Source organism: Mastigoproctus giganteus, chromosome 6, assembly GCF_048544385.1.
Source record: "Mastigoproctus giganteus isolate SK-2022 chromosome 6, ASM4854438v1, whole genome shotgun sequence".
Taxonomy (NCBI): Eukaryota; Metazoa; Arthropoda; class Arachnida; order Uropygi; family Thelyphonidae; genus Mastigoproctus; species Mastigoproctus giganteus.
Window position 1 is genome coordinate 128,035,785 of NC_143580.1, and position 17,698 is coordinate 128,053,482.

A 17,698-nucleotide genomic window follows, 5' to 3' on the forward strand; every position below is an offset into this window, starting at 1 on the left:
CCATGCCGACAAAAGAACGAGTTCAAAACATAGAGAGAATGAAAAAAAATGCACAGTTTAATAAAATCTGCTTCTAAAGATTTTGATCAACATCAAGCTTCTACATCGACTTCTCATCAAGAAGCTGGACCATCGACATCACGAAATTATATTCAAGAATTCCTGAAGATATTGATCCAGAAGGTTTGAGTTCAAATGAATTACCCGAGGATTTTCAATTGATTCCTGAACCACCTATACACAGATACTGAAACATCCATCTTCGATTGCATCATACAAAAATAAACAAAATCATATTTCAGCCCACTCGCCTGTTGTAGACATTCCACAGGTTTCAACAGTAGTCGAACATAAAATCATTTAGAAGAACGTCGAATATGACCGGGCTAGCCGGGTAGGTAAAGTGCCTGCATGGCAACCCAAAGGGACAAGGGACAAGGTATTCTTGTATTGATTGCGGCCTCCAGGGTTACCCCTATATACCGCTGTAGCATCTGTAGGTTATTTATAGCCGGCAAGTGTGTGTAAGTGTGTGTGTGTGTGTGTGTGTAAGTATATATGTGTGTTGTGATGGTTGTTGTTTGCCGGCCCTGGAGTCTTAGCAGCCGGGAGGCAGGGAGCAAGCTACCTGCGTCCCGACTCCCGTCCCTAGCCACGTGGAGGCGCTCCAGGAACTATCTAAATTACACTTAGTGGGATTCCAACAAGTGGAATCCCGGTTATAGTAAATAATGAATAGGGAGGATAAAGTAGGAGAAAAGAAAGTAGAAGAAGAAATGAGAGCAAAACACTCTCTCAGGAAAAAGAAGAAACAGGAAAGAGGAAAACACTAGTTGGAAAATCTAACAAGCGAGAGAGCTTGAAGAGGTAAAATTTTGAAGCCTGAAGGCTTGTACATTTGAAAGAAAGATTCCCCTAGCCGGGAAGGAAGCCCAACTTGCACCGACAAGGGGAAAAAGAAAAGTCTCAAGGAAAGAACATAGGTAATGTACAAGTTAGCCACTTAAAAGAATAAATTAAGATAAATAATAAATACTTATGTCACCGATATGAAACATAGCAGTAAACATATTAACAAATTACACTGCATAAGCAGAGAGTAAAATATACAATATTTACAAAATAAGTAATTAAAATCTTGGCTGAAAAATTAGTCAACCAAGAAATTAACAGAAATAGTCAACCAGAAGAAATGTAGAAACATGTATACAAAACACAAAGAGACAAACAGAACTCACCCAAGGCAAAGATATGCCAAAGGCAAAACCAATAAATACTGTACAAATAAATTAGTTAACCGAATCAAAAGCAATTCTAAATTTAAATCTAAGTATAACAGATCAAAATAATAAGTTAAGTATTAAACAATAATTAATTAATATGCAGAGAAAATGTCTCTGCACAAGTAATCTAATCTATAAACATATGTACATAACCAGCAAGTGCAAAGCTGCTACCACAAGCTGCGAAAAACAAAACTTGTTTCAAATAACAAGACACGTAGAATTAACAATAATGCATAGGTAAGCATTAAAAAAAAAAAAAAAAAAAAAATGGATGTCAATTGCCAACAAAGCAATTGGATCTGAGAGGGCGGGGAGAGGTCCATCCCACCCCTCAGAACCAAAACCCATTTACAACTAAAAATGCTAGACTAAGAACTATATGGTACTAGCAAAAACCCAACTGATTGCAGCTGCAATCAGGCAGGAAAGAAAAATACAATAAATAATCAGCCCCGCAGGAAAACAAAATTAAATCAAAACACAAGCAGCAAGAGAAGCAGCCAGCAGTAAGACAGGCTAGAGAGGAAAATCATCTCACTCAACCAGAATAGCCAACTGAAGGTTGGTTCGAATCCCACCTCGGGCTTAGATCAGAGTAGTGCAAAAACATTGGGGGGTGCATTATGGCCACAGAAGCCGATGCGCCAACAACTAACAAAAAAAAAAAAAAAAAAATATATATATATATATATATATATATATATATATATATATATATATATATATATATATATGTGTGTGTGTGACCGTAACTCCTATAACGAATTTGGATGACAATTTCTGAAAAATACATTTGGAGCTGTTTGTGATATCCGCAATCGATTATGGTATGAAAATGGTGTAAAATTGACCACTTGGCTATGGTGTGGAGCATCTCTTAAAAATGATTCCTTTCCGACATTTTCGAAGAGCAATGGTTTCGTTTATCCTGCTATTCCACCTCATCTGCCTCGATTGGATTTAGTAACCGAGCGACTCATTTCTGCAAATTAGACTAAAACATGGGAAGGTACTACTGTGCATATTATGAAGTTACTCAACAATAACGTACTCTTTTCAAATATGTACGTGTTTTAATTATCGACGAAGTTAGTATGATTGGAGCTGAACTTGTATCTCAGATAGATGTTCGCTTGCGACAAATTACAGGCCGTTTATATCATAATTTCGATGGATTAAACATTTTTTGATTGGCGATTTGCGACAGCTGCCCCCTATACGAGCAACGCCTATTTACTAACAGATTTATTTATTAAGAGCAATGCATCAGAGGCCCCAATCTTTGGCGTGGGTTAAAATATTACAAATTCAATGAAGTGATGAGACAGTCGAATTCAGAATTCTCAAGTGTTGACTAAAATCGGATCCGACGATGAATAGAAACTTATCGAGTCAAGATTTGTGAGCAAAGAAGAAGCAGACAATTTGTGTTCTGATAGTGTTCGTTTATATTTGAAAAATACATCTGTGAACGATTATTGCTATAACAATTCTGTGTTAAACTCATCTTCAGATACCATTATGTTGGGTGCTCAAGACATATTTGTCGGGTACAGAGATGCAGAATGTGAGGCTCATGTGTGACAAAAACTTAATAAAATGGCAGTATTAGACACCATTGGATTACCGTATGAACTTGCTTTACTTATTGGCAAACCATACTTGATAACCACTAATATTGACGTGTCCGATGATCTGGCTAATGGAACTTTAGGAAATTTGGCATGTATTGAATATGACGAAGAGACTAATTGTATTAAACGTCTTTGGTTGAAATTTCCAGGATCATCTGCTGTGGGTTGACTTGCTAGAACGAAGGCTCATCGGTGTGCTATGGCTAGAGAAATCGATTTAGAAGCAGTACTAATTGCAAGAAGAAGTAAGAGTGTTTCGTTGAATAACAACAGAACGATCTCAGCTAAACGAAATCATTTTCCACTAATACTTTCTTGTGCTATTACCATCCACAAATCTCAGGGAGGTACTTTGGATTCTGTAGTCTATGAATACGAGAAATGTCATGAACAACAACTAGTTTATGTTGCATTATCTCGAGTTACCGATATCAGTGATCTTTACATTATTGCTGCAAATGGAGAAAAGAAATTTTATAATGAACGTGAGAAATGCTACATCCACTCTTGCACTTCAAGCTGAAATGACCAGTTGTTGAATAATCCTCTATTTACCATGCAATATACTTTATACGAGTTCATCAGTAAACGACAAGATCTTTCCATTCTAACGTTAAATTGTCAAAGTTTACATGCTTTTGGTGACGATCTCACTGATGCAGTTACACAACAATCCAATTTACTTCTACCTTCTGACACGTGGCTAAATAACAAAGAAGAATAAACATACCCAACTTCGATTTTGTTGTTCAATTCAAATGAAAAAAACAAGCTGGTGGTGTAGCAATTTATCATAAGAGAGAAAATCGCACTCATGTTGTTACTTCTCATATGGAAGTGATTTATTGACAAACTGTCTGCAAATCCATGTGTTGTGTTTTCTCCAATCACACGTTAAGCAAAGGTAAATCCAAACTTCTTTGATTCGGAGTTTTCCAGGAGATGAGAAGTTTATTTGTCTCTTCAGACAAAAAACGGCACATCAACTGAAACATTTACATTTAGGCTCTTTGCTGCAGCTGTCATAATGTCCAAGTTGACTCAACTGGCGTTTCTGGCATTCAGAGTCACACCCTTGCATTTAGCCACTGTTCTTCCTCCTCGTATTCTGAAGGAGTAAGACTTGGAACCCATGGAAGCGAACTCGATGATGTGGTCACTGTCTAGTTCATCCGTGAGTGACTGATAGGTGGAAATTTGTCGCCCGGTTTACAGGTGTATACCAAACTATCAGTGTCACAATAAATCATTCATTGGCATAGAGAGGCCATAGCCTTGTAGAGCTTTATCTAACCATAGGAAGCAACAAAGGAGCCAATGATTGCATTACCATGACGGTAGGGTTCCTCCATCCCCTCGATCGACGAGAATCCAACCAACATTATATCCTTCATTACTAACATGGCCTTGTGAATGACCTAGGTGTCATCTAAGAAAAGATCTACAGCGCTTTCAAACGTGTCGCGTCTGCGCGGGTAGCACAGTGGTATCGTCACCATCCTCCCCACACCGGGTGGAAAAGGCCTGCGTTCAAATCCCGTCGATGACGCAAGGAACTTTAATGGGCTTTTTTCACTCCATGGCTGAGTTAGTTGGTCTCAGGTGTAGATAGCAAGGTTTTTCTCCCCGGTAACTGGGGTTTTTTCGTCCAGCAAAACAACCATAGAACATACGCAATTTACAGACACAAATACGGGTTAATGTATTTAATTACGGGCAACCCTAAAATAATAATTTGATTTGTTTTTCATACGTTTCGCATGCTTTAGTGGTAGTTCTGTTTGTTCTCATGGCAAGGCATCCCCACAGTGAATTCCATCATAATTTTGTAAGTGCACGCCTTGCCTGGTTCGCCTTTATTTCGTGCCTGTCCATGGTTATGCCTTCTTTATTCTTGAAGTAAAGGATGTAAGCGTCAGGGTCTACCCCCCCCTCAGGGCCATCCTGACACTACCTGCTTAATTTTTAAAAAGGTGTCCATGTAGCCACCAAATAAAGATTTATGCCTCATTTCGCAATGACAAATTTCGTAGATGTCAATAATTTTGTAGCCGCTCTCAAGTGCAAGGGAAAACTCAGGCATACACCATACCCCAGAAGAGCTTCTGTCCTTGTGGTTACACTTGGGCAACATCTCATCAGCATAAGCATCGAACAGTGGGAAAACAAGCTTCTCATTGGATGATATGGGAATGACAAGCAAACTAAGCTCCTCTGGTGCAACCACTCTGGCATGGATAATTCCAAAGTATGCCTCTGGAAAATAGTCAAAGTCGCTAAGGATGACTTTAGGGTGGCCACATGGAAAGACGCTGTATTTACACACCCACAGATACAACGAGCAGAAATCTACATAATGAATCTCCTCATTATCTGCCACCTAGTGATAGAGTTTAAAGCAGTCAACTCTGCCACCTCTGAGAGCACTATGGGCCGACATCAGTTTATACATTGTGAAAGCTGCAATAAACTCTTTTGTGGCTGGGTCATTTTTCTGTTGGGTGTCAAATTGGCATTCCCAGCCAGAGACTATTCATACCCTTGAGACCCGATGAAAGTCTCATGGTCCATAGTTTCTTTGTACAGGTCTCCCACTATACCTATAGAGTGCTAGGCCTAAAACATTTCTTGCATCTGTGATAGTAACAGCCATAAAACTCATAGGCGGTGTTACCACAAACCCAATCTATTAAAAAAGGTCCTACTCTAACTTCTCTTCCCCATGAACGAGCGTGTTGAATTTTAATGCCTTTCTGTTGTTTCAACCATGAAAGCCAGGCCAATGCTTTACGACTATTTGTTTCTGCCCATGTATCTGCCTGGGTGCAGGACTGCCATTGTGCTTGGTTCTAGAAAGTTGCGGGCAAAGATTCTGCTACTGGCCCCGGTGATAGTCATGCCCTGACACAACTTGCGAGATGGCTATAAATAGGGAACAAAATTTGTTGCATGAATCTCCCAATAATACCCTAACGGCATCAAGGACATATGCCAATAGTTCCGACTTGAGACTACGTTTCGTGTGACTTCCCATGGTACCATAACTCGAATTCCGTATGAGTTTCTTTTGTCATGAATTCTGGTTGAAAAAATTTTTGGTCTGGAATTGCACCCATGTATTCTAACGTGTCTAGTTTGTGGAAATCATGAGGAAAGAAACCCTTGTGAAACTCAGGCAGCTTAAAATTACTGGCAGTTTTCAGAGCAGCACTGAAAGGAAAGAGTATGAAACCAGGAAGACAATGTTTAATGAGCCGAGAAAAATGCCCAAAATCTTCGACCGGTCATAAAACACATGAGGTGTCTTGTGATTCCTGAAGATATAAGAAAGTACGAGTACCAGTCGAAACCATGAAGGTTATGCGCCACTAATCGTACATCTTATATTTTGGTTCGGCGTGTCGAATTTTTGGCTATCTCAGGAACGTTTCATTGTCTCCCAGACCCCAAACAGCTTGTCCAAAAACTCCACCATGCATGATTGGCCCCAGTATACGCATTCTTCGTCCCCAAAAGAAGAACAAAAACTACAGCCACGTGTTCACCGTTTAATAGCATTGTTTCTGTATCGAAATAAATTACAGAAATTCAATTTTTTGGATCCTCCGGATTTTGTACAAAACAGTGATGAGGCCTGTGTGCAGTCTTGCAGTGAGAGCAGAATTCTGGATTTTGGCATTTATATGCATTTTAGTGAGATAGGTGCACAAACAAATGTGGTAGCTATGAAGTTCCACATAAGTATTGTTTGCCCGGAGACAATCCAAACACTCGCTGCCCTTGAAATACCTGTTGAAGGCATTGCTGATTCTTAAAAATCTTCAAATACAGTGGACAGTAATAGCCACTGTCTAACAGAGCCTTTAAAAGAGCACACCAAATCATAATGTCCGTTGTGGTGGTGAAGGAAAATCGATTTAGCGGCCTCAGGCCCCCGATAAATCACTTCAAACCCACATCTGGCGGAAATCACCACAATCTGAAAATCGGGGTGAGAATGCGCTGAAACTCTTCCACTTCAGCCAAACCACAAACACTTGAAGCAACCCATGCAATTTCGTTCAACTCTTTGGATGATAAGTGTGGTTTGTTTACTACACTTATCGTCCCGCACTTGTCGGTATGTTTTGACTTCGTCCTGATGGATGAAATGCTAATGCATAATGTTCTTGAAAGGCACAGCCAATCGACATAATTGATCTGAACAACACATCTTTTTTTTTCAAAAAGTCATTCAGATGCAACATACCCATTTCTTAATACTCTCAGAACGAGAGTATTCAGAAATGGCTATATTGGATATGTTAATGAGGATTTTATCCAGACTAAGATCATCTGTGATCAGAAAGTCTGTATTTGACTGGTAAACCTTTATGAATGCTGCCATGACCTGTCTAACATAAGATCAGACAGTGCCATGAATGGCAGATTAATAGGATTTTTGAGGCTAGGTGTATTGAGGCACAGTCGCACATGAGAATAGTTCCCCTGTGCACTCAAACGTCTGATAATTTCCTGTAACATCTCTCGGAAGGCAGTAAAAAATATCTTCACCTCCAAGCATATTCATGTTAATGAACCGTGTTTAATAAGTTTTGAATAGTGTACAGTATTTCTTTCCACACCACCCTGTATGCGCTAAAAATGTTGAAATCCCGCAACAGGGGCATCTTCACCTCTCCATCTGAAAAAAAAATCACATAAGGCAAGTTTTTTCCACACAAAAAATGCATCGCTTTTCGAAATTACAAAAATTTAGACTCAACTTACCTGCTCGTTATCAGAGTCGTCAAACACAGCACTGGGGCTCTCCACAGTGCTGAGAATCTGAAGCCCATTGCTTGAGCACCCCACCTTGCCTAGTGGTTCAATGGTATTATGTGGGGCAAAAACGTCAAGTTGTGACGGGCTAAAGAAGTCAGCATTCTGAAAAAACAGGCACTGTTTTAAAAACTCGAAAAATATAACCAAGAAAAAGACAGTAAAGAAAAGCAGATACTTTTAACTCGATTAATCAGTAAGAAAAAAAAAATGCTTACTCTAGTATAAACCAGACAGCAAAACACCTCCTCGGCCTCGATCTGTTTAGCGAGCCGATATTCTCCCTCGATACATTCGGCTAAGGCACAGGCTTAGCTGTGGCATACTGGACAGGCTTCTGCCACATGATGAGCAATCCACTGATTCCCCTGAGCACTGTTCCATTAGAAATAACATCTGTGCATACTAACCCCTGGAAGACACTGAACTCTTTACCATGAGTGAACTGAAATCAGCCATCTCCAAATCAGAATCAAAAAATGTCCGGGCCTCGACTTAGTTGAAAACATATTCATAATAAAACTTTTTGAAATAATGCCAGAAGTACTCATCAATTTATATAACAAATGCCTTATGGAAGGAACCTTTCTAGATGTTTGGAAAAGTGCACTCCTCAAAATTATACAAAAACCAGGAAAGCCAGCTTCAGACCTGAAAGCCTACAGACCAAATTCATTGCTAGCAAATCTAGGAAAATTATTTGAAAGACTACTTGCTCTAAGAATTATGAACCTCTTTGAAAACAGCAAGCTAAATTCTCCCCGACAGTTCGGGTTTAAGAAGGGAAAATCTTGCGAAGATGCCCTTCTGGATCTCGTCCATCACACTGGGACCTCTCAGACTAAATATGAATTAGCCATTTTTATTGACTTCGAGGGCTCTTTCGACTCCCTGTGGTGAGAAAGCACCCTTGATAGACTCGTCAAGGCCAATTGCTCCCGACAACTGTTAACCTAATTAGAAGCTACTTTCAAGACATATATGAGTCATTTCAAAACAGCAGTCTCTAACAAGAAAAGTTTCCAGAGGGTGTCCACAAGGTTCTGTCTTGGGACCCATCATCTGGAACATAGTCCTAGACAGTTTGTTACTTCTCAGTTTTGATAACACACACGCAATAGCATATGCCGACGATTTGACTCTCATCTTTGCAGGCAAATCTCACTCGGATCTCGAATCTCTCGCCAACATGGTCCTCTCTGATCTCCTTGCTTGGGCAGCCACTAATAAACTGAGTATATCTCCTTCAAAGACCAAGGTGATGACTTTCAGGGGAAATTTTGATTAGGGTAGACCACTCATTAAAATTAATGGCCGTTCCATCCCAATGGTTCCACAGCTCAAATATGTCGGAGTTATTGTGGATAACCGATTAAATTTTGTGGCCCACGTCAACTATCTTACTTCAAAGATCAAAATGTATACTAACACTCTAATCAGAATTACCAAGGCTGAGTGGGGATTAAATAGGAAAATTCTTTTCCTATATTACAAGGCTGTTTTTGTCCCAATGGCCACGTACGCCTCTGGAGCATGGTTTTACAGGGCAACAAACATCAAATTTAAAGGTAAACTAATCACACTTCAAAGATCTGTGCTCCTTTCGATGCTTCTCGCTTGTAGGACAGTATCCTCTGCTGCACTGCAGGTCTTAGGAGGTGTGCTTCCAATGGACCTTCACCTCGTGTACAAAGGTCTCTGCTACCGAATGAAACACAGAATTCCCACTGAAATTCTTGGCACAACTTGTAATATAGATGCAGATGTGAAGCAAGAAAAACTCAGAATATTGAAAAATTTGATAAACATCTGGCAAACCACATGGGATACCAGCCAAACTGGGCATGTGACACGAAACTTTAAATCAGACATTACCTTTTCGACAGGAAGAGATGTTAAGAAACGGTTCAGCCATAGTCTTTACTCTTCATATTTAATCACTGGTCACAGATCCCTAAATTCAAAATTATTTCAATTCAGCCTTGTCAACTCACAGCTTTGCTCCTGCAGGTCTGAGGAAACTTGGGCTCATGTGATTTATCATTGCTCCAACTACAATGACCAAAGATCAACAATAAAATCTTATCATAATAATTTCGCTGAGGGAAATGAAGCTATATTCGTGGAAAATGAAGAATCCTTTCAGACATTTCAAAGATTTGCATTAGAAGTATTCACAAAAAGAAAAGAGATGTTGGCTGCTCCATCTCCTGCTTCTACTTCAGCTGTCAGACCGCTTGCAAATACACCTATGCCATCTACAACAAACTCTTAAACTTCAGACCAGTACCTTATGTGAATGTTAACTGTACAATAGGCTTTTTGCATTTATCTAGAAATGTATCCTAAACTTCAAACAATAGAGAAGAGGAGGGAAAAAAAAAAACTTATGCTGATACTTGATTACACTCTTGGACTCTATTGAAACAAATACTTAGTATTCAGCGCACCTATCATGGTTATATTATATAATGGGCCTACTAACCTGACAGGACGTACCTAAGATAGAAAAATACTTGCTATGATATTTCTCTTTTCCCAGAAGAACTAATTTCAAACCTGAATGACTTTTCGATAGGACTCATCCAACTGGACTACCTGATTGGACTTTACTGGCTGCACTTACCTGACAATACGAACTTGCCTTCTCCTTCCATGGTTCGGAGTTTTTATTTTCTGTTTCTCCACAGCTCCTAAAGGGGCAGAAATTGTGCCCTCACAAGGCGAACTCTTTTGCTGGTGCCCAGGATTTGGATCTCCTGTGGTATGAGATTCCTGGCACTCACTGCTTTCTCCATATGGATGCGAGATTAAATTTTTTTTTTTTTTTTTGCTGGCACCCAAGGACTCATTACTGTTTGTGGGTGCGGGATTTTGCTGGTGCCTGGGGTTGGGCTCCCTAGGTACAGGATCGTAGCATCCACTAGTCTTGCACTTAACAAGTGGACTTTGGAATTTTATTTTAATCTTAATTATTCATTTATTGTTATTTTTTATTTATTTATTATTATTTTATTTTTTATTTATTTTTTTATTATTATTATTTTTTGCTGGCACCCACTTCCTATGGGTGTGGGATTTCTTTTTCCTGACCTCTTGCCCTTCTTTCGAGGCGGGAATTTGCTGGTGCCTGGGTTTGGGTTCCCTAGGTACAGGATCGTAGCATCCACTAGTCTTGCACTTAACCAGTCGAATTTGGATGGTTTTTTTTTTTTTTTTTTTACATTTATTTTTTTCTCTCATAGTTGTGGCCCACCTCTCCGTGGTGTAAAATGACATTGGGCAGGCTTTCCAGGTGATCGCCTGCCTGATGACAAAGAGGCCAGAAACAACTAAACAACACAACACAACAACACACACACTGCACAAACATAGCATTACACACATTTCTGGCCTGTTACAGTGATCTGTAACCATCACAGTATACAAAGGCATAGTTGAACTCACGTTCAGGTGCTGTCCCACATAAGACGCTCTACATGTCTACTAGTGATCAGTGAGATAAACAGCAAACTGCAACAGTAGGAGCAGGGAAAGCATGTGAGATTAGTGCCAAAATGGCTTTTTTTAAACACCAGTTCGGATTGAAATGACCAATCAGAGATTAGAACCAAAAGGATTCTGGGGACCGTCAGTGGGAAGCCTCAACATATAAGTTTTTTTTAAGAACACAAAATCTGGTGCAGGACAGGAAATGACCTATGAGTCATAAGTCCACCTGTCACCTCTGACCTCTAGGTGGGGAGGGTTTGGGCGACGAAAATGTGTACTTGCTTAATTTAAGTATTCTTTCAAAAGTAAACTTTCACATAAAAAGTAGAAAAAACTTCATTTCACCATCATTTTAAGCTGTCAGCAAAAAAAAAACATAAGCTGTTGTTTTTTGGGATGGAAAATACAGTTCGTTCATAAAAATCGAGTTGTTTGTGGTCATCCAGTAAGTTAATAATGTTTAAAAGGGCCTACGTACTTTGTCCATTTGTTACACAGACTAAACGAACCGCATTGAAATTAGAGATTTTTCCTAATTTCCAGAGTGATAGTTTCAGCATAATTCGTGATATAGTAGTTTCGACAAGAATCAGTTCCAAAGTCACAGCTCCCGGAACTAGTTCCAGGAATGCCCGAGCGGTATAAGTAGTGGCAGTAGTGGCACATGCGCCCAATCGTTTAAATTCCCTTTAGCTGTAAAAAAAAGTTTTTTTCTTTGTTAACATAGGATTTTTATCTATTTTTGCATTGTGGCTCAACTAGTTTCAACTGACTCCAGTTGGCAACACTGATGCTAATGTTATAGCCATTTTAGTGCACAAAATGGTGCCCTCCTGTCTTTTTTTTTTTTTTTTTCTGGATCCGCCACTGGGTATATGGGTTTTAAAAGACCGTATTTCTCTATATTTTCTGCAGATTTGTGTGGAGTTAAGATGTAAATGTTTACTTTCTGTCTTTTGCATCTCAAAACAGATTATTCATTTAAAATTCGAACTTGAATTTATTCCTCTGACCGTTTGGTAGTCCCGGAGTATAAACAGAAAATTTATTTTTTTCTATATCATGTTGTTATTGAAGTTTATATGTAAAATGCGACCCGATGAATAATGTACGTTTGAAAATAAACATGCGTTGTACTTTTTCTCATGAGAATCTGCTGATTTTAATTCTGACTTTGAAAATACAGGCAGCGATATGTATTTTTAGATTTTCAAAAGAGGCAACTCTGAGCAGAAGAAAAGAAATTAACCATTTAATTCAGTGAGAAAATAAACGCACTCAAACGTCTGTTTTTCCGTGAAAAAACATGCTTATTTTTACTCTGACTTTTGAAAATACCGATAGCAACGTGGATTTTTAGATTTTCAAAATAAAAAAATAAAAAACTACAGATATGAAAGAAAAAAAATTCTCTATTGTTTTTCCAGTGGGAAGATATCTATTTAATTTCAAAAAAAAAAAAAATATCCATTAAATACCAAAAGAAGAGGCATATTTTATCGTTTTCACATGTATGTGGGCGTTAATGCTATACGATTATAAGGCCAGAAATTATCACGTTGATTTTCACCGTTAATATCTAGGTGTGCAAGATAAACCCCGTACCCTTGGTAGGGGAATAGCTTTATGTGGTTTCAAAGTTAACCTGTCAAAATAAATTAAAGAAAAAAAAATATCATCGTAAATGCAAAATAAATGCACACTGGTGTCTGTTTTTCCCCGTGAAAATTACAAGAGCAAAGCGAACGGTGTTTGATGAGTTTAGTTACAGTTAGATTTTCAAAAAGGTTAATAAAGACAATAGGAAAAAATATTTCATTCCAAAGAAGGGAAATAAATATCAGGTCATATTTTCAACCAATCAGAAATCGTTATGTCTTTGGAAATAAATGGATGCTCAAGGCTACAGAGAGTTTGATAGCTTGAGAAGAAACTTCCAGAAATGTCTGTGACATCAAAAAAGTTCAACAGGATATGACTCATATCTGAAAAGGACAGGTCCTTGCAAATGGTGCCCCTCCTTTCAGTTAAACGTAGGAATATACAAATAGGAGCCCCTAATAAGAAAAGAGGTGATGTTGGTCAAGATTACTGAGCATGTCACAGCCGACGAATAGTCCTGCTCTGGGTTAAGAAAGTCGTTATCAGTTTGATCTCTGTTTGTACGGTTCATAAAATTGACTAGTACTACTAACTACGATGCATCCATCTTGGAGAAGAAAAGTGTTGTTTTCTATAGACACTTGGGTACGCACTCAAGATTCGAGTTTTGTTTTTTGATTTCCAGCCATGTATCTTTTTGGAAAATGCTAATGGCTACATAAGACTGTCCTAAAACCAATGGCAAGAATTAAAGTCAAAATTTGGTGAAATTTTGTACTCCTATGTGGAAGGGTTAAAGAGACTTTACATCTCCACAGATTAACAGTTGGAACAAGTAATTCAAAGGCAACTATAACCCCCGCTCACTGACAAAGAGGCAGAAGTTCAACTAACTCTTGACATTTCCGAGCTGGAGGTATTATGCATTAAAACTAATTTATTGATGATTTCTTACAGCTATTGGAATCAGAAAAACCATTATTCCATCTAATGGAGCTTACAGTTATGGAAGAGCTCGATCAGGTACGTGAGCGACTGAGATCTGAATATTTTCCTGGTTCATTCCAAATACCATTTTTTACCTGTTTATGAACATTATCTCCACACATCAAGTCCTTTTATTGCGGTGCAAAAGTTTTTAGCTAAATGTAAGAGAGAAGATAGACACCCCATATTCAACTCCTATGCCATCTACCTGGCTGTTGTAACTACGATGAGAGAACTAGAGACCAGTTATTCTCTCAAATACAGTGCATTCCCATTCAACTAGTTGGAAAAGGGACAGAAAATGTGTTTTGTGTAAAAAAAAATATTTGAGCGACTATTACATTTGTGGACATGAATTTCTCATTCTGTTGCTAACTTAGAAAATAATTTATATGCTTACTGGTATCTTCCTTAGAATTTGTCTATTGGTTACAACCAATAAAAAATATTCTTTTTTGCAAATATCTGTGTCTGTGTGATTCTTTAGGACTATATTACAGAGAAAAAATATCCTTTTAAGTGTTTAACAACTGCTTAATTTTAAATCTTAAATTTTACTTTGGAAAAGATTTTACACATCAAGTATATACAGAGGTTTGAGAAAATAACATACTTATTATAGATAAACTTGATAAGACTCCAAACAAACACACAGGTTTAATTTTTCAGCTTTTCAAGAACGGGTGGAACTTTGGTCAAGAAAAACTTTAAGAATACAGATAATTTTATTTTCAGGTCTCAACAACAGATGGAAACAGCAAGGAATTTTTATCTTTCATGTACGACCGAACTTCGTCAAAAAAGTTTTTCATCCCGCAAACAAACAAGCTGCCGCTTCTGCAACGTGGCGGCTGGCGGCAAACCCCCCCCCCCCCACAACATAACCACTCCAAAATAAACCTTCCCAATTAACACCTACAATGCATTGCCACATAATGTTAAAAATACAAAAGTTCACTATGATGTCACAACCGATACATCCAAAGGCTACATCTAACCCGAAGCTAACGGGGACCCGCACAGTCGTCATCGCCTGCTGAACACAACAATTCCAGATCGCACTCCAACCCAAAAGTAAAAATAAAAATAATCTGATAATTATATTCTGAAATTACAACTAACGCCATCTAACCAAAGAAGAACAAATCTTTTTATTTCCAAATACCATCTTCCCTCCAAATTGGGACCTGCCTCCTCCTGGGTACCATCACAGCAAATTCGGTTCATATTGTTGGGACCTGCCTCCTCCTGGGCGCCAGCTCCGCAAATTCCGTTATATCTACTTCTATTACTGCTGTTTATCTCACTGTATATAGCAGTGTATGGGGTTTTGGCCATACATTGTGCCAAAGCGAACACCAGGCCCAAGATGCTTTTGCCGTTCGTGAGTGGTGTACTAACCAGTTTAAGCCCTATTATATTTAAGCCATAACAGACTTCTCTTAAGCTTCCCCAGAGTATTTGAATGATTAAAGGCCCCATACGTTAGGTGTTTCATTGATGTATGGAGATGAACAATTCAGAGTTATCTACTACTTGTGAGTGTGGAACTGACGGGATATACACAGCAGCAATGTCGAAAAGGTTGTTATCGTTTTTAATTATTAGTGTGATACTAAACTGCAACTAAGGCATCACACTGACTTGATACTGAGTTGGGGATAGAGATCATTGAAGAAAAAAAAAGGTTTCTATGCCAGGAAACAATCACCTCCTATCCCGAAAAAAATGACAGGAGGGACACCATTTTGTGCACAAACAAGGCACAAAATAATGCACAGAACAAAACAAATCTGACACTCAAACATAACGTGACTGGGGACACAAGCACACAGCTAAAGTCTGAATTACTTGAAGTAAACATATATGGACGACGAAACTGCATGACGCCTCGAACTTGAATGGCGTCACATCAGCATCAGTGTTGCCAACTGTACTCAGTTGAAAAGAGATGAGCCATAATGCAAAAATGGATAAAATCCTATGTTAACAACGAAAGAAAATTTTTTTTTGTAGCTAAAGGGAATTTAAACGATTGGTGTATATACTCCGAAAAATGCAGGTAGGAACGTGCCCCTCCTACCCTGAATCTGCCTATGCCTCCTGCCGTCTAGCTAGGGTATGGACTGTTTTTAGCATACCTTGGGGGTCTCTGAGGTCGTTACTCTTTTCCTGTTGCTTGCTTCATAAAATGGCCTGATGATTATACCCAGGGTCATTTGGCACACGTACCAATCTTTTCAAATCTACTTCTTTCACAGTAGATGCGAAAAGAAGCATATTTTTTGGGGGGGGGACTCTGTAGTAGGCCTGGTAGTGGTCTGGTCTTGTTAAAGGTCATTTGCTCTGACATTTTTGCTTGTGGCTTTGGACGTTTGCATCTGATTTATCATCCTTGCGGGGAGGGCGTTCGATGACCTTTCTCTGTTCCGTTGATAAGTAAAGTAACAGAAGCCATGTTTAAATTGCGTCTTGTTGTTTGTTGCTTTCTTCAACTTCAACGTCGAGAGGGGTACTTATGTCTGCACCCCTTTCGACGATTAATTTTGAAGATACAGTGTCAGCAACTCTGCGATTAGGTACAGTGTCAACAACTCTGCTTAGTGGCTTTAAAGTCAGTCTGAGGTACACACACAGAATTGATTAGTATCAGGTCTGTCCCATAGCATAATATTACTCTTCGAGTCTATCATTTGGTTTTTCAATAAGCTGATTTCTTTTCTAATTTCCTCATTCTGTGCACGAGTTGGCTGTGTCATTCAAGTCCCCTGATTCCCTGGTATTAGGAACGTAACTTGTGCCACTAAAACACTTCTCATATCATTCTTCCTTCTCTTTGAATTGCTAGCAATTCAAAGACATACACAGTATCTGACAGTGGTATTGATGCGTCACATTATTTCTGATGGAGCAATTAATTCTACGGGTGGTAGGTGTGTGTGTGTGTGTGTGTGTGTGCGCGCGCGCGCGCCATGAACCGGCCAGTCAGCGTGTATTGCACGTGTAGTGGACTGCATCTTACTTTATTTGATACAATTTATAAAATGAATATTTAAATTTTAAATCTTTCTTTTTTTATACTCCCCTTCCAATAGTTTGGATAATATGCTTATCATACAATGTTTTACTTTTTTAATTAGCGTGATGTCAAGAATCAGGATTTCCGCAAGAAGCAAGAAAGAAGACTTGACATATCAGAGTTTTCAAGAAATTGAGGTTTTGTGTAGAGTGACATCGAGACTTATATGAGCTAATTTACATATGGTTCAGCCTTAATTTGATTTTTTATTTTTCAGTTTATGACTGTGAGAAGCATGTGTTTATTATTATTATTAAACTGTGCAAGTATTTATAATTCACGTAGCACGTTGAATATAATATTTTACATCATGCAAGATTCAATGCTGAATTTTATCGGTATATTTCTTTATATTTAAATAAACACAAACTGTGCATGGTATTATCACTACTGATTAATCAAATTAAATGCTATTATACTACGTGTTGGAAATTTCTGCAACTGCAGGTTTAGCTTGTATGGTATTCTCAAAATGGCAAAGGATATATTTTTTTCTTTATTTTGTCTAATTTATTTTATAATGTGAATTTTGTTTTCACATGCAATCCAAAAATAATATACTGTATATATATAAATAATGTGTGGTTTTGTAAAATAGATAAAGATACTGCTGCACTGCGCGTTTTGGAGTATTAGACGTACGATAACTTTTGTTATTTTCCATTTTCTGCTTATTTTGCTTCTTAACAAAAAAAAAAAAAAAAAAAAGTTCAAATTTCTGCCACCAGGGGAGAACAGTGCCAAGAGGTTTACAGTTCCACCATTGGCACTGTAAACATGAGATAGGATTAGATTTT

General features: G+C 38.4%; 1 protein-coding gene across 1 annotated transcript in view; it reads left to right on the plus strand.

Annotated features, from left to right (window-relative positions):
• The window catches only part of LOC150084569 (uncharacterized), a 241,600-nt gene extending 224,512 nt beyond the window's left edge, over nt 1–17,088 (plus strand). The window contains exon 5 of the mRNA XM_090375330.1: nt 16,963–17,088. Coding sequence (XP_090231456.1) covers nt 16,963–16,967 — 5 coding nt within the window. The 3' untranslated portion in view covers nt 16,968–17,088. The remainder of the gene's footprint in view (nt 1–16,962) is intronic.
• Nucleotides 17,089–17,698: the final 610 nt, after the last annotated feature.